This window comes from Hoplias malabaricus, chromosome 1, assembly GCF_029633855.1.
Source record: "Hoplias malabaricus isolate fHopMal1 chromosome 1, fHopMal1.hap1, whole genome shotgun sequence".
Classification (NCBI taxonomy): domain Eukaryota; kingdom Metazoa; phylum Chordata; class Actinopteri; order Characiformes; family Erythrinidae; genus Hoplias; species Hoplias malabaricus.
In genome coordinates, this window is record NC_089800.1 from 17,509,245 (window position 1) to 17,532,492 (window position 23,248).

Below are 23,248 nucleotides of genomic sequence, written 5' to 3' on the forward strand. Positions count from 1 at the left end.
ATGGCTGTTTACAATCATCCTGATGAGGAAAACATGCCCTCCCCCTCCCACTATGAGCATGTGCATGCTGTAGGCTGCAATGTTTTGGTTGGTGTGTGGTGAAGCCGACTAGACCAGATGCCCCTGTCCCCGGGCCCTTAGTACCAGGCTGAGAGAGTCCACACACACACACACTCCTCCAGCAGATCACACCCAGGGCTAAACACTGCAGGTCATTACACATCAAACCCACTGAATTTAGACCCTCAGCAACACATGACTAAAGCATCATAGATTTATAGCCTGTTTCCTTGCCCACTGTTCAGAAATGAGATGAGCGCATGATATTCTAAGGCAGTTTAAAGGGGAATTATTATGAAAACAAAGTCACTTGCTCAGTGAATGTACACGTTAATATGGGAATCTGGAGCCCACCAGCACACATACTGTAAAACAGGGCCACCCAATCAGTTTTTTGTGAGCTGCTTAAGCCTGAAAATATGTGATAAAACGAGACGTTCTGATTCTGTGCTGCTTCTTACAGAGGGCAGACATTTTCTGAGTCTCTCCAGTCATATAAGGAGAACGGAGTGAAACCAGCTAAAGTCCAGGGCTTCTGCTGCTCGCTCCTCGACTTTCAGGCTGAAAGGAGCTGGGGCTCATTCTTATTTAAAGGAACAGGTGCTAAAACCTGTCATTCTGAACAGGGCTGTTTAGACAGGGGAGAACACTGCTGCGTTTTTTATCCTTGTGGTAACTTTAACCAAAGCATATCACAGAGCCAGAACTGTGTGGAGAATATGTCCCTTTTAATTACAGTGAAACGCATCTGACTTATTCATATATAAAAATCTGATTGAAAAACTAGCATATATATTGATATACCTGAAAACACACACACACACACACGTAAAAACATAAGAACAGTTAGCTGCAATGTAAAAAGACTCATTACTAACAACTAGTGCTCAAAGTATATCAGTTATTCTGTTAAATTGGGATTGGGGGGGGGGGGGCATGAGAACAGATGGTAATGATTGAAACGGATTTTCTACTGTTCAAGAGTTTATAAAAATAATTTCATGTTTTTGTTTGTTTGTTTTGGGGTTTTTTTCTTGTCTCGTTGTAAGTGAAGTAACTTTTGTGATGAAATGGGTAAAAGTAATTAAATCTATCCCCAGATCCCCTGCTGCTTACAAGGCAGCATGTCAAGGGAACATGTCAGACTCTGATTAAAAAATGTATTTTTAAAAAATATCAAGAACTTTATATATAATATAAAGTTTAATAAAAAAAGTGTATATATTTATATCAGTACTTTTCACATTTTATCAAGTATTCTTCTTTAAGACCAGCCGCATTCCAGCCTTGATGTGATATATGCTGCTGTTTCATATTTTCCCACACATATATAATGTAATGCTGACACTAACATTACAATCAAATATGAAAAGAACCATAAATGTTACACCACAGGAAAATGCATTTATTCCTGCAGGCTTAAGGGTTGTCGTAATATGTAAGTAATCAAATGCTGCTTTAAAACATCAGTGAAATCAAAAGCAAGTATCTATATATATATATATATATATATCTATACCTATTTATTTCTATATTATAGAGTATCGTGTGGGGAAAGCCATTTCACTCCAAAATTGTTTTAATACATTTATTGCACAAGAAGAAAAAAAGAAAAGAGATCAATGAATTTGTTCAAAAAGAACACACTTTTGAGAGTGGCTCGTGGTATTTTTAAGAGAAATGGGTTTAATATTAATGTTTAAAACTTGGGGGAGGGGAAGAAAACAAATAAACAAAAAAAAAAAAACACAGTGAACATATTCTTTAATCTATTTAATAACTGCCATTAATGTGAACAGGCAATCAGTCCATGTGACCTGATATTTTACACATATAAACAGCAGATATGCACTATACAGGAGAAGCTACTACATCTACAAGGTTTGCTACAGTCTAACAGTCTTCCTGATGATGTCATAGAAGATACCCAGGGTCAATCTAAAAGCAATGAACATTAATCCACTAGAAGAAATTATGGGATTTAAAAACAACTCAAGCACAACAGTGTGAAAAATGTAACAAAATTAGCCAATGCAGGACTTGTGCGTAAGAACAAAAATGACCTAGATGTTCTACTTTATTATAATACTGTTGAGCTCTTCCTCTTTTCTTTGTACATAATCTCATTTATCAAGGGATGGTGATCAAATTTACAGACAATTTACGTCCGCATAAAGACTTTGGAACACTTCAATGCCAATCCACATGGATAGACTGTGATTTACAGTAAATGGGTTCAAAATAAACGTCATGGAAGTAATAAAATGCAAGAAATATCATTTAAAAGAGACTTACTGCTAAGACCTTTCTAAATAATATTGAGCTAACCTAAAGGAAGGCCTGGCGGTGGCAAGACTACACTCGTATCCAAAAGTGTCTGAAGGTTGTTTTTGTTGCTTTTTGAAGGATGCCAGAAAAGAACCACTCTTTGTTCCCTGAAGAACTTGGTAGTGATTGGTCCTTTAAGAGAACAACTCTATTTATCACCTAAATCCTTATCTAATCTGTCTGTAGCACACAGCTGAGTACCAATGGGTGGACCACCAGCTTGAACCTTTATAATTCCAGACACAAATAGCAAAAAACCTAAGTGAATATATATATTTTTTTTTTAATAATCAGCCAATATGCGCTTCAAATATTAGGTGACTGCCATATTGGGAAATAGAACTAGGAGAGAAACAAATGGCGAATTAAATTCAAACAGCTGAAATAATAGCAAACGTAAAATATTGTTTTATTGACTTTTACTGTTAAAACAATGTATTATTTACGTTTCACTATAAATTCCCCGTCTCTTCTTTGAGGTTCCCCAGGGTGTGACATACCATCTGAGAAAAATTCTCAACACTTTGTGTACAGCTTCACTATACTGATATAGAAGAGTTGAAAAAAAATGTAATACTTCATAGTGTTTATATATAGTTCATATTCAATGTTGGCCCACAGTTATTCATTCAGACCATAAACAAAACGGCCATTTCTAACAGTTTAAGGATTAGAATCTTTGGTGGGTTAAATTTCTGTGCACAGCTATGGTAGTATCCACAGTAAAATCAAACACATTCTACACTTACAGAAAACAGAGCTTAGGTTTAAAAATGCTAGCATATTCAATTAAAAGAACCAGTGAAAGTTTCTTGAGGGACCAGCGGTTTTTCTGTGAACCCTTTTGGCCCCTTTAAACGTGTCAGATAATTTGGAGCTTTTCTTTCTCTTTCGTGCAAATACCAAAACCAAGTGACACTTCCAGTAAAGACAATCATAAATATAAATGTACTTGGAACCGTTTTGTCATGCTGAGATAAGCAGGGTCTTGAGCTTTAATGCAATGTACAGGACTCTGATCCCTGATCCAGTCTGCACACCTCTGAGCGGAAACACCTCTCCTCCACTTACGAGAACGCTGAGAGACATGCGGACAGTTCATGAGCTACTTCTAGATTTAAAAGACACTGTTGGCTGGAGAGATAAATAGAGGACACCGAGTTGCTGTAGCATGCAGAAATGACAGGCACCAACCATGCATTTGGCAAATGGGGTGGCATACATGCTCAAAAACGAGCCCTGAATAAAGTCTGTACCCATACAAATTTAAATATTATTTCTAGAACTAAGAAGACCAGACCTGACCAGGATTAATGCTATAGGATTTGATGAAGGAAATCATAAGACATGGGCAAGAACAAAACAAAAAGCCACACAGGAGAGTTAAGCCATCAGCTTCAAAGTTATTGGTGGATAGAAACTCGAATATGTCTCTACAGGTGACTCATTAGATATGTTACTATAGTGCTTGGCACATAACCTAACGAGAGATTACATTAGAATCCCAAACAGTCCAACAGCATGTAGGGATTTCCCTTTTTCTGCACATAAGCTTTCTCACTGATACACTAGACCAGCCATCGCTGGTGGTTCTCCCATTCATTCATTCAGTTTTTGTATGATTAAAAACTCAGGAGCAAGAAACCGATGGCAAGTGATTGCACATCTCAATGTGAAAAAGTACAGGGAGTGCCAGAACTTTCAAGACTTTCAAGAACAGAAGTGAGAACCTTTGAACTGATCTCGAAACGAATCACAAACTGCAAAGCAAAGGCACACACGCCAAAAAAGGATAAGGACTCAAAGAGAATGGAAGAAAAAGGCATCAAAGTTAGAGCATGCTTTGAAACGTCCCCAAAGGGGTAAAGTGAATTTAAAAGGATTATCAAATTATTGGCAAAAAGAGAATAAAGATGATAAAAACACCCAAGGGTTGAGATGTAAGGAAAGTACACAAAAAAATAATAATAATCACCCAAACCTCATGCAAAGGAAGAGTTCCATCATACAAAACTGACCCATCCCCAGAATGTTTCAGCAATCTGACAGAGCACCACAAAATTCCCCAACAAGAAAAAAAGCACAAATGCGGTTTGGTTTCAGAAACGTGGACCCATGACGAGGAACTGAAGCAAACCGTCTTATACACATTGGCCTTCTGACCAAAACCAAAAATGAAACCAAAAAAAAAAAAAGTTTAAGAGAGCGAAGCTACAGAGGAGACTCTCGTTCTGAACCCGTCTTTGTTGCTCTATGGCTTAGTGTCTTTTGTGTTGTGAGCACTAGATTGAAGTTTTGCAGCAGCCTGCAGTAGTGTTACTGAGCCGGTTATTGCAAGATAAACGTGGCGATCCGGCACGCGGGGACTGGGGGGCAGCAGCAGCGGGAGCAGAGCTGGGTTTATTAGGGGTGGTTATGTACAGCTGTGGGTCACCAGTAGAAGGAGCGAGTGAGGAAGTTAGCAGCCGTGCTCAGCCAGCCAACGCCGTCCTGCATGGAGCCCAGTCTGGACACGGCCTTGTGCTGCTCCTGAGCTGGACTCTCGTCCTCTGGCAGGTAGTCTGGCAAGTCCATGTTCTCCTCCACCACCACGCTAGAATCTTCTTGGAATGGCATAATCACCTGCAAAGACCGCGAGAAAATAAGCATGATAATGAGGAATAGGAATGAATACAATTTAATGGGTGCTTAATATGGTTTCAAAAGGAAAAAGCATGGTGTCTAAGAGTTAGAGAGTGACCATAAAAAAGACGGCACTGGCCACTGGGGCCACTACATCAATGAGTGAAGTGGCCAAAATTGGGAATTTTATTTCACTAAAATATATAATCATCAAACAGATATGATACTGATAAAAAAAAAGTCACTAAATAAATCAAAATTTGAGGTACATATCAACGCTTGTGCTAGCTAAACGAAGTAAAGAATTATTAAACCTTCTATATTTTTTGGATAGCAATATTTTCTACAAATTCCTCATAGTATATTATGGACTAGCCATTATGAGATCTATTAAACCTGTCCACTGTATTTTTCAGTAATCATCAGAACTCAAGACCCAATGATGTGACACGCAGGGACATCACGAAATCAATGATGCCATCTGCTGTAGAGCAGGGGAACAACACACAGGCCAGTGGACACTGCTGCCACAATCAAGGCAGTAGTTCATGATTGTGTAGCTGCAAGTAACAAATGCCCTTCCAGTTCTGCTGGAAAGGACATGTCTCTTAATTACCACAGAGTGTTTTAACTCTGTGTGAGCGTTTTACAGACCTCCCTCTTTGCACTGCTGAAGGTGCAGATTTCACTATTATTAGGATATATATCCTTATGTAATATATATGCTATAATTGTGACAACCACAATACATTTATTTGGTTAATGTAAAATTCTGGGATGGTATAAAATAAAATGTTATAATGTCTACTGCAATCACACTTCTTTTCTCTTTGACTTGGGGGGGGGGGGTATATACATAAATAAAAAAGATGCACAATGGCACCTTATTATTTATTTTAATATATCGACAAAGGTTTTCTTCCCATGGGCCCTTTAGGAAGCAATAGTCTTTTCATCTCCTCATAGCACGATTTCTGCCTGCTGAAGACTGATCCACAAAGCAATCCTGTGTTTGCTCACCTCAGAGCCATCTTCTCCCTTCACCACCTGCTGTGCTTTCATCACTTTGGTTGATGCTATGGCTGAGCCCAGAGCCTGCAGAAGGAAAGGCAGGGGTCAATATGATGCTATAAATTCAACATAGTCACGTAAGCAAGTTTTAAAATAAAGGGAGCTCACCTCTGCCTTCAGGTCAGAGCGGATCCTGACCACACACCTCTTAACAGCCATCTGGAAGGTAAAGCTGATGACTCCACGGATTTTCAGCAAAGCCTCCTCGCAGAGACTTCGTCGACTCTGAGACACAGACACACACAAATATTGAAACTGAGATCTTCACAGAAAACACAAATATTGAAAATGAGGCTTAAAATCAAGCTTGCAAAATGTGAGGTCAACAAATCCAACTCATCCACATGTTCGACAAAATGAAACCATCAATTATGGCTTCTCCTACAGCCTCGTGACATGATAAACCACTGGTCAGCAAACAGATTTGACCTTGGGCCAAATATTATTCCATCATAAATACTGGGATTACCCCACACTGGGGCAGGCAAAAGGACTTCAGAATTGCATTGAAAATGTCTCTTACATGTCCAACTTACAGTAAAACTTTATTGATCCCAGAGGGAAATTCAAGAATTATGGTATTAAGCAAAACTACAGTTATCCTGTTTTCATGTAAATACCACAGATCTGTCAGCAGGTATTAGCATGAGCTTTGTAGGCAAAACTACAGATGTAATCATGTGTCAAAATGATCACATCTCAAAACTTCTAAACAGGCAAATGTGTGCATTATTTTTGCTGTCTTTAAAAGAGCTTCCCCTACATGTGCTTTTGAAATTGTGAAGGATATTCAAACTATATATTACTTATAGCTTCCACATAATTTTACCAGAGTTGAAAAAAAATGTTAAGTGGGCAGGAGGTTGCTTGTGGGCTGGATATGAACACTTATTCTGATGGTAAAATGCTCTGATGGAATCAGATCTGTGTAGATCCAGTTGACCTGTGGTAGCCTGCTCAGACTCAATCTGCACTCCATGCTATTTGACTGACATTTTTAGCAGGGGTCTTCTGCTCACATAGCTGTTCTAAATGACGGCAGACCCCAGGGTAAGAAGTTGATATAGAGAAAGGCTTTCGTCTGCTACAGTTGTCTGTCCTTACCGAGTCGTCCAATCCGTCGATCTGCAGCACCACTGTCTTAGCTCGCTTGTTGGAGGAGCCCAGGAAGAACTGGGCCTTACGACGGCAGGAGGCAGCTGCTTCTGCTTTCTCTGCTTCAGCACTGCTGGAGTTCTGCAGGATCTCGTAGATCTCGGAGGCCAACAGCTTGGTCTCCCCTGGAGATGTTCCCCTAGGGAAACAGAGATATTTTTAGAAGAGATCAATAGATATATGTTTTTTTGTTTTCTAATTTAAGGTCATTTTAATTGTTTGGCTTTTATAAAAACCCAGATTGTTCAACTTCAAATATAATAGTGACAGTCCTGTTAAAAGAGTATTAGCTTTCATTATGATACATGTCTGCTCCAGAAAGCTAAAAAGGTCATTAATCCAGTACATGGACAGTCAGTGTACATTCAAACAGCATGAAATCTATAAATAAAATCAATGTTATCAAGCCATGCTTAGTTGATGGCAAATTCAATTTAAGAAGGGATTGTTAATTTTAAATTTAAGTGGCACTTGGGTATCACTAAAAGTCTTAGCCTAGCAATGCTTACTGCCTCCTCAGCCTTTTGTCCCACTGATCAAATGACAGCTACTTTGACAGAGACAAATTGAAATCGTGCAGTTAATTTACACTGCACTGTGTCAAAGCCCTTACGCCAGTGAAACCTGGTCATTGACCTAAGGTTCCTGAGATGCCCTGAATGTGTGGAAAATGGACATGGTGTCAAGGCTGTGCTGCCTAGGATGCCCATGATCTGCTCTACTCTGTTTATCCATACCAGAAAAATTCAGGTCACACTGCCACATAAAGACTTAAATGCATCAACCTTATATCAACCTAGAAATAAAATCAAGTAAAACCATTGCTCAGTCTGTCTTTGTGATTATTAAAGGGAAATCTACGATTGTGGGGAAACACAGTTCTCTCTGATTGTTTATATTCAGAAGCTCTGTCTTTTAAAGTGGGACAGTGTGTTTAAGAGGAAAAAAATGACTGTTTTTGGTAAGCGGCTGAAGTAGAGCTTGTCTGCAAGTTTTAATTAACTGTTTAAATTACCACAGAAACATATTTGTAACTCAAGCCATTTAGTTTTTTAGCACTCTGCAGTAATGCAGTTAGCCATATCCCGAGATTGGAAACATTTGCACCTTAAGTGATCTGAAAAAGCATAAATAAGTCTATATTACCCACCTATGGAGCCAGAATAAAGTAATATCCTCATCTCGGTTCATGCTTTTCAACGTTTGGAGTTTTCTCTGTTGTCTAAGACTAACATATCGGACCTCAACTGTTTTTTTTGGGTTTTTTTTTTTTTTAAGTGTTTTTTATATATAATCGTGAACGTCACCTTTAAAGATCACTGTGCTTTAAAACACATATACATACAATATGTAACAATTTGTTATTGACAAAACATGAGGATGCTTCATGCATTAAAGACAGGAAAAAAACACTTAAAACACAATCTCTGAAACTTTTCAGCATTGTCCTTTTGTTGACTGGGCCACAGATGACCTCTAGCCAAAGACACCAACTTCCAATTTGGGAACATGGAGCCTATGAACCTGCAGGCAGACCTTGACAAGTCCCACTCTAACTGAAGTGACTGGTGGATCACAGGACCAGGAGAGGGGCTGCCCTTAGAGCAGGAAAAACGCAGTACTCTGCCAACTGCTGGCACTTGTGTCTGTGAAGCTCGATGATAAACAGCAGTCACTAACTGTCAAAGGGCCTACAGACAATTGCACTTGCTCAAAACAACTTGAATGCAGCACCAAAAATACCAACCAATGGACTTTGTCCCTCTTTAGAGCTGAACCACTTGTTTCTCACACTGCATTCTGAGAGTCAAAAAGAATTTGCTGATATCTGATTTTCTTAGAAATATTCTAAGCCAAATAAGGGTAATATTTTCTCCTGGAAACACAAATCCTAAGAGCATGTCCCATTGTTCATTAAAGTAGGACACAACTCTGAATTGCATTTTGCCGTAGGCTTCAACAGCATTTTTTCATCATCATATTCATTTAGGTTCAAAGCAAATAATGCTCGTTATGACAGGGCCACATTACAAGTGCAAAGATATTATGCAAAGCACACACTTTTTGTCAGAACAAAAGGAGGGGGATCATGTTTTCTGTGGTAATTGCATTCTCCCTTTTTTTTTAAACAGATAAGAAAGGACTTACTTCTGCATGACATTCTGCAGGCTCAGCATCATGCCCAATTCGCCCTTCAGCTTCTCCCTGTTGGCACGGCATTCTGCCAGGTAGCGCACCGCCTGGTAGGACACAGACATTCAGCAACGGTCACACAGAGCCACACCACTGTAGACCCAGTCACCACTGTGTTTACATACACAGTAAAGCAACACTGAAAACTACTTGTTTTGGGAGAACTGAAAGCGCATGCCAATAGGTGACAGTTTACAATCCTGTACTTGAAGGACCTCCCAGTTATTGATTCCAGGGACCATATCACAAATCAATATCATTATGAAGCAAATGTTTAAAGTGCAGACAAACAGGACACTTTAAAATATAGAATGATCTACGCAAACTGTGGGACAATTTAGTTATAAGGGCTGCAAAAGAAGCAAATTAAATAAAATGCAGATAATTGATAAGAAAAAATATACTGTACCACTATTCAAAAACTGATAAATCAAAGAATTTATGTAAATCCAGGCAAACATGTGGCTGTCCCTAACTTTATACAATAAATATGAATCATTTTGATCATTTTGCTTCTTGTATTCCTCATAATTATAACAATTCCCAGCATCAACCACAATCTAGCATTAAATGCAAGCTATACAATCTTTATTCAATTATCCATATCATGATACACCATAAAAAGAAATGTGTATGCTGTTTATTTAGACATACTAGTAGATATTTGAGTAATTATGTATTAAAATATTGCAGTTTATGAATAAATTTAATTAGTATTTTTTTCTACAACCAGCAGTATTTTTAGTATAATACCTAATTAGTATCTAATTAATAGTATTTTTTCTACCATTTTGTAATGGAGGAATTAATCAGATTTAAAACATCAAAACTTCTAAAATGACCAGAGGTATTTGGGCTTAAAAGAGTGATAACATATTGCTACTTTTCTTTATGAAGTAGCTGCAGCATCACACTCTCAGACAACTCTTTTTATGTTAAAAGGAAAAAAACCTCTCCCACAGTAGTATTTTCATGGGATTGTGGCAGGATCCACAGGAGTGATGTTTGGCAGCATTAAAGAGATTTGGTGCCAATTAGAAAAACAGATCTAACACCATTGTTCACACCGCCTGGATGAAGAGAACAGAGCAGACGCCAGCTGTTCCCAGTCTGAGTCTTATGGAAGAGGCTTGGTAAATGCCACTAGATGGCTGAACTGCACACTCAGAGGGAGGGGTCTCTCTCTCCAGCAAAATTCACTGGAAAATGTAAACTATTCTGACAGCACTGGACAGCAGGAGACAATCATGTGACAAGATGACATTCTCTACTGGGGAGGGCTTTGACCCCTTTGAGCTGAGCTGGGTTGTTTTCAGTGTGATACAATGAACTCAATGTACCTACAGGATACATCTAGATTACTTCAGCTACACTGCTGAAACATGGGAGCACTGCTTTATGACAAATGAAAAGAGAAATTTAAATGATAATCCAAGATGTTCTCACCAATAGTGCAGAGTAGACTACTTGCGGGTTGGGGTGGTCAAGGAAGAGGATAAGGCCTGGTAAACAACCTTGGTCTTCTACAATGGCTCGTCGATTCATGGGGTCAGCAGCTAAGTCCCTTAGCTGATTGACCACAGCCAAGGCATCTGGCTCCCCACTCATGGTGTGACCACTATCAGTGCCATGTACACCCAGAGTTTCTCTTAAAGCTACAGTTAAACACAAATAAACAGAAATGAAACTGCAGTCTTCTTCAAGGAAACTAAGTGCTTTTTGGTGATTACAGGAGGACAGACTTTTTGAAAGACTTATTTGAAAGACATAATGATACATAATGTCAGGGCTCGCTCTCAAACGAGATTCACCAGAAAATGTGAGCTATCCTGATAGCAGTAGACAACAGGAGACAATCATTACGAACTAGAAAGACACAGGGGGAAGTTATTTAACCCACTAATCAAATATCAATATATATATATATATATATATATTCAACAAAACTGCAACTATGTGCAACATCAATCGCTGTGAGTTACTTTTCTATTTTAACATTTTGTGGTTTCCACAATACGCATTGACGAATGAAAAAAATCCATGGAAATAAAGTTTTTTTTTTCTCCTTACATGGTTTCCAATATTTTTTTTTTTTGTTTTGTTTGATACTGACTGACACTTTACTGACTACATCAATCTAGTAACCTACAACAGTCACATACAACAAACATTACAGCATGTCAGCAGCCCTGGATCAAAAGCAAACAAACAGCAATGTACACAAACTGATAACACCACAACCAAATAAAGGGGTTAAATAGAAAAGCTGCCCTCAGACCAACAGAGCGATGTAAATGTGGTTGTTATTTTTATGAAACTGTATTGACGAGTATGAAATGAGCTTTCAAAATATTAGAGTATTAAATTAATAAGACAAAAAGCATAATGAAAACTACTGTGTACCCCACTGTAACATCTATTTATCATGGCAATTCCTCTCATTTACTTTTGGTCTACCCTTGTCTTTTTATATTGGTAAAGGGTGCTATTGCTTCAGTGTGGCGTCACTTGTTATTTATGCATACCACATATTTTGTACCTGTTAGATAAAATAAATAATACAGATTATGATAATGAAATATTCAAACAAAGATGTTAGGCATATAGGCTCACAATAATACAAGACTATTTGCCTTCATAAAGACAAAAAGACTCATGTTTTAGAATAACAATGACAAAGGTTGTTTGTGGAAAGCAGCTACACTGCCTGGCTGCAAGAGTGTGTGTGTCTGTGTTGCCCTGTGAAGAACTGACGCCCCCTGTAGGTTGTATTCCTGCCTTGCTCCCAATGATTCCAGGTAGGCTCTGGACCCACCGTGACCCTGAACTGGATAAGCGCTTACAGATAATGAATGAATGAATGAATGAATGCCTGGCTGCAAAATATCAACTTTCCGATTTAAATAAACTGATATTTCAGCTGGAAACAATTATTTTAACCCTAACTAATGACTATCGGTTGCTTCTGATTTCTCTAACACCCAGGTTGGTAAAGGTATACTATGGTCATGGAAAAGACGTTACTGTGTTTCAGAGGAGTCAGTTTACACACTGGTGTGAACCTTCATCTTTGCTGAAAATAAATGGTTGTTAAAACATTTAGGAACAACCGTGACGGCAGACAACTTAAATGTTTAATGAAAAACAGTAGAACTTTGGGTAATGACTAATATGTTTAATAATGAAAGCAAGAGCATTCCCAAAAACACACTGCAACAAGAATTCAAAGGATTGGGACTAAACTGCAATTTGGCTGTAAGAGAACCTACTTGTTAGAGAGTCTAATTGGAAAAAGTTCATGTGCTCCTATGAGTCTTGATGGTCCCTCTATTCCAGAGTAGTAGGTGCATCAGAAAAAAAGGGAAGTGTATGAAACAATGTTCCCAACATGATTAATGGCCACTATACAAGCCTCTGGCATAATGATCTGGGTTGCTTCAGCTGGTCACGTCCAGGCTCAGCAATATTATGTAGCAACAAATTTAATTCAGCTGAGTAATTGAATATATGGGACGAATATTCAGGTTATCCCATTAACGGGATAACCCATTAATCCTTCCCTGATGGGACAGGGATATTCCAGGGTGACAATGCCAAGATTCATCAGATCAAATTGTGAAAAAGTGGTAATAATTTTTGCCCTGGAATTGGCCCCTAGAGTATCCTGACCTTAAAGTTGCCCTTGGTAAATTAATTTTATTTATTTATTTTTAATCTAGGGCAAACTATAAAATATTAAGAACAAGCTTTAAAAATTATTTTAGTATTGGCATGAAAAAGTGCTGTCTGAAACGATTTAAAATAAAAGTATTCCAGACTGGAGTGTGTGACTTTGTTGTGGTGGTTTGCCTGCCTGGCCACCGGAGGTCGCCTAACTAATGTAATTTCTGGAATTCTGGTTGCTTGACCTCTGGCAGAAAGGTTGGTGAACTACAATAACACAGACGGGCACTTCAGTAAATTTGCCTAAAGCACCTTTAACACCGTTGCGATATGCTGGACAAGATTTTACGCGAGTTGTTTAACTCTCCCTTCATCAATACAAGATCTAATCCAAAAACGTATGCACCTTTAAATGGAAACGGCTGTGGAGACAATGTCACTGTGGATTATTCTTGGTATTAATTAACATCAGTGTGTGACTTTGTTTTGGTCTACGTGGACTCTGGGAAAGGGAGGAGGCTAGCTCACGTCTTCAGCTGAGCATTAGTCAGAGCTTGCCCTTAGTTTTTAGCTGACTAATGTTAGTTTGAAAAATAAACAGAATTGATCAGCATCGCTTAAACTTTAATTATATCCGCATTTCGCTTAAAAACATATTTAAGAGACAGCAGGACGACTTGACAGTTAACCTTGGACACTTTTCAGACTCTTGTCCAAGAATAACTTGCCCGTAGGTTCTTGTTGGAATGTTCAGTTCTATCATAAATGTGATAATGTATATGCTTCAACTTAAGATGGAATGGAAATTTAAACTAAGGGTTAGACTAAAAGCTTCTTTCAACACACCCGGGAGAAAAGCTGTTCTTTACAACGTTAACAAGCAACAGAGCTAAGCTAGTCAAAGCTATCGAAACTAAACGAAGAATGGCTAAGCTACAGCTTCCCCATGTTAGTGCTAACACACTCCAACAAATTACCTCGTTGCTCCGCGCTGTTGACGGTCCCAAACACTCCAAAGTACCGTTGATTATGATCTACGGTTGTGTCTGCGATAATGCACGCATTCCAAAAAAAACCGTGACAGCGCAAGAAGAAGAAAATGAACCAGCGTTAAAGAGAAAACCTTCGTTTGTCCATGTCCAGCCCCACTTCCATGAAACACTGTCGGCACCTCCTGAATTGGGCAAAACTGATTGGACAATAACCATGCAACACGGGCTTTGTCCAATAGCAGGTGCTTTTATTAAAAACATCAAAGAAGAACTTCTGAAATGTTATCTGTTATACACAAAATCGCGCTTTAAAATTTCTGACAGAGTTTTGACTGCTTTTTGAACGTAGTGTAAACGCTTTTTTTACAGTGACAAAACACTATGCGACGTAAGAAGCACAACAAATATGTTAAGTAGATCTAGACAATATGATTGGTCTATTCTGCCTCTCGTCACTCCAATAACATTGAGTATATGTTTTAAACCCCGCCCACTTTGAAGATTGTAGAAACCAATTGGCTAGAAACCGCAGTTCCCGCCGCAAAGCACACGACACAGTTGTTCGATTCTAGAACATTTGGAGTCGACTCCGACGCTAATTCAGGAGGAAGGGATTCAGTTGTGTCGATTCCACACTTGCCTACTAAAGGTATTTAGCTAAATAAATACTGACTTCTATGCAACTATAATGTATTATATTCAGTATGCAGTTGACTTATCTATATGTGAGTAAAACACAATATGCTCTTTGGTAACCACATTACACACTGTTTGACTATATATATTATATATATAAATGTCAGTACTGTAGTTTCTACGTAGTTCACTATGCAGGGCCAATTAAGCAATTTGAGATTAAAACTAACGCTGTGTCCGAAGCTGTGCCACTCACTGTATAGTGCACTATTTTGGGGTTCCGCCATTTTGTAGTAGTGTCCGAAAAACATAGTGGACAATTTTCAGTGCACTCAAACAATCCCAAAATGCACTGCAAAAAAAAAAAAAAACATGTACACTACCTGACACTAGCGGATAGAGGATAGCCATAATGCACTGCGTTGTTTGGTAAAAACCTGCATGAGTTAGTGTTAGTAATCGTTCACTATCCCCCTGAACTCAGTTTCCTATAATAGTGCACTTATATAGTGATTTAACATAGGAAATTGGGAATAGGGAGCCGTTTTGAACACAACACGACATCTAGAAAAGGCATGTGACATAAATGAAAACGCAAATGTATTTGCTAATTAGTTAACAAAAGTGAATAAAACTGAAAAAGCTCATTCATATGAGAGGGAAATATAAACAAGCCATTGGTTACAGATATTACGTTTACTTTGTTATCCACATTGTCTGAAGTAAATTAGCTAGATCTTTAATGTGTTGTGGAAGAATTATGTTTGAGAAAGTCTAGCCCCATCCCAATTGACAGTTCACAAAGTGCACACAAGGACTGCAAGGATATAGCGTTTCTCCTTTCTCATTTTGCCAAAGCACCCTCTATGCGCCATTACTATAACTTTTGACAAAGACCACAATAATGCAGGTTCAGCACAAGCATGTATTAATTATTTTCTTGAAAAAAAGACGAGGACAAATCAGAACCAACACTTGTGTACATCTGTATGTCCAACCTGGCAGAGACAGAGAAAATGATTGATATATGAATACAAATGCATTCGTTTATTAATTGAACTGAGGTGTATTCCGCTTGTAATCTAAAATGAGAGTCTGCATTTTTATAGACCATACAATTCTGTCTGAAACACACGCGACTGAATGAAGCACCCTCCGGGCTTTTGCACTGTAGGTCTGTAAGTTGTTGACGTTAATAAAGTGTACACTTTGAGGAGAAGAGCAGGACTTAAGTCCCTAGTTGGGACAGGGCCTTTGTCACCTGAACGCTTCTGTCTGGAATCGAGTTCCAAAAACATCTAGGGGTCGATTCTCTAAAGCCAGTAAGGAGGAACCGATTCTTTTTGGGATTATCTCCTAGCCGAAGGAAAAGTTCGTTAGCAAAGTTTATAACGGAGCTAAGTGGAAAATGCTAGTACTTTGGCGATAACAGATTTTATAAGTCTCCAGCAACGAGTTAATATGAAAACTAGATGAGTTACTTTGTCGGTAAGTTCATTTTCAGCATAAATATCTCACTGTTACGCTATTTTTAAGTTTTGTTTTTAGTTTGTTACAGAGCTCGCCCGTTGTAGCCGGGTTGGGCTGTATTCTGAGGTTTGGAGAAATGTCTGTCGTTGCTGACCTCATGGGGCTAACCTAACAAACGCTTTTGTTCCTATTTCAGTATCTGAATCTTTCACAATACCTTGAATAAAATGAATTTGTTAAACGTTGCCCTCTCCTGCTTTTCTGAGATTAGTTAGAGTGGGACACGAAGACCTTGAACCAAAGAAAACCCAACTTATCTTGACATGTTCATGTTTATTATCCCATGATTTATCCAGACATGTCGAATATCATATTTTTATGTCTTCCAGGTGAGTGAGGATAAACGTATATTTTCTGCGATTCTGTTTACAGGTTTTCAAGTAAAAATGATCATGAACAAGAGCAGGTCTGAAAGTCCCTGTAACTGACTCAGTCTGAGAATGAACAACAATCATGCAAGGATAGAAATGGACCTGGTAAGTTACACTTATTTTAGTTCTAGGTTAGTTGTATAGTTTTATTCAGCCTTTTTTTGGCTTGGTGTAAAAAGTCATAGACCTCACATTCTGGCTGGCTGATCAGTGAGTCGGTTTAAAGAATTCTACCTGGGTATTTTTCCACTCCTTCAAAGTTCAGTCTTTGAAATTTGTTGCCATTTCTGCGTCTCAGGATCCAAGATGTCTCAAACATTTAACTGTGGGGTGGCTATTTCCCATTGTTCTAAGTACATCGGCAGCTAATTGGTTTGATTTTCAAAATTTCCTTTCCATAAAAATTGCTTCTTTAAGGTTACACACCCTTTCAGACCCACAGTATTGAACTGTCTTCAGCAGAAGGAATGGCAGTAACACTTATAATATTTATACAAACCTGAAGCAAGAGTGGAGCTTGGTTTACTCTTAACCCCACTGTAAATGATGTAAATAAAAGGTGGTCTGTGGCTGCTTTTTTTACTGTATATGCTGTGATTAAAATTGTGATGTGTGGATCTGATCATGACTCCCAACTTCCAGGCTTTTGGATCAGCAAAGCCTTATGGACCCTCTAGGAGCATTGTTAGAAGAATTGCCACAAACCTCCCTCTGGCACCCTGCCCTCGTGTCCACTTTCAGGTATAGCCGAAAATTCCCTCGTCTTGGTGTAATGTAGTGTAACCTAGAAATGGCAGTGTAATGGTGAATTGCCTGTGAATATCAAGTGTATTTATTCAGCAAACACACAGACAGACAGACAGACTTTTGCTAATTTAGTTTCCACCTATTGTGAAAACAAAAGACCAGTTGCACATACACAGCATATATATTCTCTGTAAAAATGGTATGCTGTGGACCAGCAGGGAGTGCAAGTTCACCATATTTAATGGCAAAATTATACAGGAGAAGCGTAAGGCAACCCAGCAATGGATGGCGCTCTATCACTAGAGAGAGACTGCAGTTCCAATACAAGTCAATATTCTAACATTTATGGAATGTTTTATAGCATTTAATATGGAGCTGCAGCATTTAACTAAGATCCTACTCGGCGTGTTGTCCTTTCTGAGGTGTACTTTAGAAGCACACAAAGCGCACACTTATTCTTATAATTTTAATAAATATTCTGCGCTTTTTGTATGTATTTTCAAACCTAATACATTTCTTCCTGTCGTCTCTTAATCTGGCCTATTATCCTGACATAACCTTTCTGTGTTCTGTTTTAATGTTCCATGTTCTTTGCTGACCATAAACAGAAGTGAATCATGGTTGTGGGGTTGATTTATATGCACAGAAAATAATCTCTTAGTGCCTAACATTTAAATACAAATGAATTTATAAATCTGTCACCTTTGTTTTTTTTTCAATCTCTTTTTCTCTCTTCTCTCTTTTTCCTGTATTTCCAGCTGTCCCCTCTCTATGGAATGCAGCTTGTCTGCTGTAGGTCAGTTTATTGCCTACCCGTCTGACATCACATTGTGCTGAACTTAGGTTTGCTGGATTTGCAAAATCTGAGGCTATTTGCACTTCTGAAATTGCTTGAATGTCAGCATCAAGTGTTTATGAACAATGGGGGAAATAACAAATGTTAGAGGGTAATGTTCCCCGCCTGGAGCTAGTTGTTTGTGGCTTCATGTGGTCTATTTAATTATGCTAATGAAAAGCTGACAGTATAGGTATACACCTATTCTCTGTTATAGTACATACAGCTTGTGGTGTAGATGAGTTAAAAGCTTCTGTGGTTTTTGGGAAATAGCTTCCAGATCTGCATAGTCTGTGCCTACACCTGGAATTCTTTTTGTTTGGGGTGGAGCTTTACAAAAACATTGGTGTTCATCATTTCTGAGTTGAGCAAATCCTCACATTATCCATGAGTCATTTTAGCTCCTCCCTCGTGAATGTATGAAACACTCAGCCCTCAACAATTTGTTGAAGAGTAAAAAAAATTGAGCATATTATTCATCAAGCAGCATTACTAATACACTGTGTTCCTTAGTTCCAGCTCTAGGGGGCGCCAAACTAACACTAATGATTTCTCAGGCACAACGCTATTCAACTCAGACTTAGTTAAATAGGGGATTTAGAGCAGAGAATATGGTGCTGAGGATGGGCTGGGATTAAAGAGTATTTAATACTTAAATAGGAGACACTGCATAAATGTTTACAAATACAATATTAACATGTGGCCACTTTTTAAACAAAATCTATGTAGTTAATTTCCTAGAGGTCAAACCTTCATATCTAGAAATGTAATGGTTGTGTGGTTAATAATTTTTTTTTATCTCTACTTGATTCAGCAAGGATGTTTGTTGGGCTTCAAGGTGAACCCCTGGCTCTGTTACTGTTATATGCGCTTTGCTTTGCTAACTAAAAGCAACATTATTCTAGATTGGCTTTTGCAGTTTTGATTCTACTAAAATTTTTTGTGTTGTTTTTCTTCCGTTAGTTGCTCTTCTGTTTCTGTGCAATTGAAAATCTAACTGATTGTGTTTAAATATGTAGCTCCACCCTTTCACTGTTGGAGCTGGATCAGGCATCCTAGGCACTTCAGGAAGGCTTGTAGCATCGCTGGCTGATGTAGGCTGGATCGACCAGGAGAACGATGTGTCTGGCAGCAATGGGTAAGTCTCAGTTTTAACATGAGCATCACTGTAATTAATGACTTCCCGTCTGAGGACTTGTCTGATGTTTAGTTTACTCTCCAGTTGGGAAGCGTGCTCAGGGCTGGCTTTCCGCACTCAACAGAGGCCAACTCTCCGCCGGCAGCGCTCTTTACCCAGCATTCACCGGGTACAGCCTTCCCCACAGAGCCAGACCGTGGTCAATGATGAGGCCATTCAGAAGATCAGTGTTCTGGAGAGTGAACTAGCCAAGCTGCGAGCCCAAATCGCTCAGATTGTCCAGGCCCAGGAGCTGAGCACACATGCTGCAGGTATGAGGGATTTTTCTTTTATTTATTTTATGTTTCCTCCCCTCACTGAATGTTCTGTCTCAACAGTGGTACGGCTTTTGATTTTGCATAACTTGCTATTTAAGAAAACCCAAACCATTCCATACTACATACAAAATCATTGTGTTCAGTGTTTTTTGAGGGGAATATTTTTGTGGGCCTCTTAAATAACTGTGTTTATAAACTAGACTTAATCCTTTAATTGTATCAGTGTTCACAAGCCTGATTGTCCATTCATGAGGTTTTAAGGTTGTCTTCCATATTTTTATGATCCTAGCTTCAGCTCCAGGTTGTTCTCCTGCACCTTCGGCACCTCCTCCTCCACCCCCTCCTCCTCCACCACCACCACCTCCACCTCCAGGCCCCGGCATGCAGAGAAGCATCTCTGCTATTGACCTCATCAAAGAACGGCGCAATAAGAGGGCTGACCAGCAGACAGATTTGGACCCAGGGCCGAAGCAGGCAGAGATGCCCAATATGTTAGATGTGCTGAAGGACATCGGAAAAGTGAAGCTGCGCTCTGTTAAGAAGTTCGTATGAATGTAACTTTTTATACCAGCTCAGCTCTCATTAAGATATGAGGACTTGTATAATCATAAACTCAGAGAAGGTTTCCAGTGTCAGTTTACGCAGTAATAACTTCAGCTCTTTGTATTAGCAATTTTTTGAACACTATTATTATTATTATTATTGTAAAATTGACCTTAGGAGTGTAAATGTACTTTTCAGCCATTTTGAATTTATTATAAGTTGTACTTCTGCCCCACAAACTGCACACCAATAAGGTCATCGAGTCCTTGAGTTAGTAGATTATGCCAGTTAAACTGGTTTGCTGATGTAAGGTGAAATCATTGAACTGACATCTTCCACGTACGTTGTGAGAAATTTATCACAATCCACAATTTGAGCACATTAACTATGAAAATGTATTTCTTTTCTTCATATTTCCATGTAAGTTGGCTGAACTAGATAATTATTTCCTTCCTTTATTAACTGCGAGTAAATAGCATGCCCTACATAAGTACACGTACAGCTCAGATTAAAAAAAAAAGAAATTACTTAATGCTGCCCTCTAGAGGCTACAGGGAGAGCTGTCCTTTAAAACAATTCTAGTGTTCACCTAGCTGCAGAAACTCATCAATGTGTTTGGATCTCTGCTGCAGACGCCCAGAGGAAATCCACTCTAAACCCAGTGAACCTGCCGACCCGGCTGCTCTCATTGCTGAAGCACTCAAGCGCAAATTTGCCCATCGTTACCGCAGCGACAGTGAGTGTGAGAGCAACTTCAGCCCCCCACCTCGGGAGTCAAAGCCCCACTCAGAGACTGCTGTGGTAAGAACACCCTTCCAGATCCCAGCTCCACTTTAAATATCTCAACCTCAGAGAGAGGCAGAAAGAGGTTTTGGTTTTACTTTTTTTATTCTTCTTTAAAACACCATCATTTGTGTGTGTCTCTCCCACACACCCACAATTATACAGAATATATCATCAAGCACTACTGTTTACTACACTAATCTGTTTAATTTTCTTGAGCAGTATTTGCGTTTCTGCTCACATGCCATTGTTCTTTTGTCTCTGCAGTTTGGACAACACATGTTAAGATCAACTGGAAAGAGAACCCTCTTCTGATGGTCAGTTTTGTAAGCTGTTATACTGGATGCCAGTGTTGCTCATCAAGATGCCTTATCCTTTGAACTGTAGAGTATTTGCTGTGTTCCTAGGAACGGAAACACTGGTGTAATAACACTTAGCATTCTGTCTGTTTTTTATGTTTAGTACAAACAGAATTATATATCAGTGTGTATTACACCTTCAAAAGGGTTATATCAGTTTGTACTGGTTAATTGTTGTGCATTTCCTTATTTATGCCAAGTTTCTCCAAACGTTGGAGCATAAACCAAGAGTGTTAAGATTTAGAATTTGATTTTATGATTTGGAAAGATTGAGTTCTGCTTGAATTCATAGCTGCAGGAAAGTATAAGGGCTAATGCTAAGAACAGCTACCTGAGTGTGTGGACTGTTAATGGACATGCTTGGTATATTTTACTACACTAACACTACAGAAGCTGTCATTTCTGGATTTAAATACGTGGTAAAGAATGAGCACTTTCTACAGATGTCAGAGCTGTTTTTAAGCTTGTGAGAGTCTTAATTTATAAAGTTGGGGGGTTATTTATAGTGGTTTTAGATGTTAATCATTTAGTATTTTATTACGATGTCACTTGAATGATGTAGCTGCTTCTTTCAAGTTTGGGAAACGTTCCCTACATGCCATGAGTCATGAGGATAATATCTTACAATGTTTTTCCTAAAGTCGGTAACATCTGCTAATACCTCAACAACAAAATTTGCCTGGGATTGGTTTGTTACTGTTTGTTAATACAGACAGAATGCTCATAATAATCTATATAAAATTAAGTTCAGTTGTTGTGTCAGAATTATGTTGGTGCTCATCATGTACACCTTAAAGTGGTGTTCAGCTGACCAACAAGCTAGTTATTTATACCCTGTTGGCATTAGTTGTTTTCCGCATTGTTTAACTGTTGCCATACAAGGGAATAAAGTGCAGTTGGATGATGAGCAGTATAAGATCGTGTAGCTGATGTATTCTTGAATGTGTTCATGCTTAACTGAAAAGACTAACACAGGATCATCAAGGGAATCATAAGTTTGGAATGAATGTATGTTAAATGTGTATAAATGATATTGACTGCCACATCTTGTTCAATGTGCTGTTGAACTGGAAGGAATTTCATGTTCACTCAAACCTAATAAATGTTTGTGAGCTACACCTTTTAAAAATGTTCGTGTTTATTGGAAGAGACCGTGTGTGTGTGTGTGTGTGTATACACGTCTCGATGGACCAGGATTTTGAACAATCCAAAGATTCTTTTCACAATTCTAACAAAATTTTGAAGAAAAAAAGGCAAATTCCTTTAAACTCCACTGTTCACAATGGTGTGTCGACAAGAGATTACCAACTGTAGTGACTTTAGTGAGAGTTTGAACACGATTAACATACAAAGCCACATTTTGTTTATTCATTGAATGTTGCCTTTTGTAATGTCCGCTTCCTGCTGGGCACATTTGTGTTTTCCCTGCTCAGGCCGGAAGGTTTGTTAATTAGGAGTTGGAACATGCTGTGAGCAATGTACTGCTGGGAAATATTGAGTCCTGGTGTTGCAGTGTAGATGGTGTGGTGACATGTACCACCTACCTGAATACTGCTACAGACCATGTATATCACTTCATGGTAACTGACAGGCTTTTACGTGAAAGCAAAAAGGTTAAACGCCCAAAAACTGCAAGTGTGAGTGAGAAAAATAACTGACCAAAATAGGTTGGAATGAGCAGAGAAAGTAGAGAGCTTGCACAGTAAAAATAAATAGAAATTTACAGTTCCCACAGTTGCTTGGGGTGTAATGAAAAAATGAGCTAAAATTAGCTCAGTCATTTAGATTGGTTAAAACACCACTGAAACAACACCCCCCCACCCCACAACGGATGGCACAGAAGATTCATTTACATTCCAGTAAAACGGGTGATGTAGGGGTGGCATCACAGATGTCTTCAACTAC

At 38.7% G+C, this 23,248-nt stretch overlaps 2 protein-coding genes across 4 annotated transcripts; one reads left to right on the forward strand and one right to left on the reverse strand.

Annotated features, from left to right (window-relative positions):
* Positions 1 to 1,657: 1,657 nt before the first annotated feature.
* armc1 (armadillo repeat containing 1) lies at positions 1,658 to 14,276 on the reverse strand. The gene is made up of 7 exons (XM_066662423.1): positions 14,070 to 14,276; positions 10,876 to 11,084; positions 9,385 to 9,476; positions 7,186 to 7,375; positions 6,190 to 6,306; positions 6,031 to 6,105; positions 1,658 to 5,010 (listed from the first exon to the last, which is right to left on the reverse strand). Exons 2-7 carry the CDS (start codon positions 11,035 to 11,037, stop codon positions 4,819 to 4,821), a joined length of 828 nt encoding a protein of 275 aa, XP_066518520.1. The 5' UTR covers positions 11,038 to 11,084; positions 14,070 to 14,276; the 3' UTR covers positions 1,658 to 4,818.
* A 395-nt stretch (positions 14,277 to 14,671) lies between these two features.
* Positions 14,672 to 22,456, forward strand: mtfr1 (mitochondrial fission regulator 1). Of its 3 annotated transcripts, none has more exons than XM_066678080.1 (8): positions 14,672 to 14,733; positions 16,623 to 16,726; positions 17,264 to 17,362; positions 19,223 to 19,341; positions 19,414 to 19,652; positions 19,948 to 20,200; positions 20,834 to 21,002; positions 21,252 to 22,456. In XM_066678080.1, the coding sequence occupies exons 2-8, from the start codon at positions 16,691 to 16,693 to the stop codon at positions 21,297 to 21,299; spliced, it is 963 nt and encodes a 320-aa protein (XP_066534177.1). In that variant the 5' UTR covers positions 14,672 to 14,733; positions 16,623 to 16,690; the 3' UTR covers positions 21,300 to 22,456. The 3 variants fall into 3 exon arrangements, with proteins under 3 accessions (XP_066534177.1, XP_066534176.1, XP_066534178.1); XM_066678079.1 differs by lacking the exon at positions 14,672 to 14,733 and adding an exon at positions 16,074 to 16,208; XM_066678081.1 differs by lacking the exon at positions 14,672 to 14,733 and adding an exon at positions 16,074 to 16,208 and having other exon boundaries at positions 19,426 to 19,652.
* The last annotated feature ends 792 nt before the right edge of the window (positions 22,457 to 23,248 follow it).

Coding starts and splice junctions, on each gene's coding strand:
- armc1 (XM_066662423.1), bottom strand. CDS start 11,037: ATGAGTGGGGAGCCAGATGCCTTGGCTGTGGTCAATCAGCTAAGGGAC. Junction 7,376..9,384: donor CTGCAGAATGTCATGCAGAA/GTAAGTCCTTTC, acceptor CTGTTTCCCTAG/GGGAACATCTCCAGGGGAGA. Junction 6,307..7,185: donor TCGACGGATTGGACGACTCG/GTAAGGACAGAC, acceptor TCTGTGTCTCAG/AGTCGACGAAGTCTCTGCGA.
- mtfr1 (XM_066678080.1), top strand. CDS start 16,691: ATGAACAACAATCATGCAAGGATAGAAATGGACCTG. Junction 17,363..19,222: donor GCCCTCGTGTCCACTTTCAG/GTATAGCCGAAA, acceptor TTAAATATGTAG/CTCCACCCTTTCACTGTTGG. Junction 19,653..19,947: donor GCTGAGCACACATGCTGCAG/GTATGAGGGATT, acceptor TTATGATCCTAG/CTTCAGCTCCAGGTTGTTCT.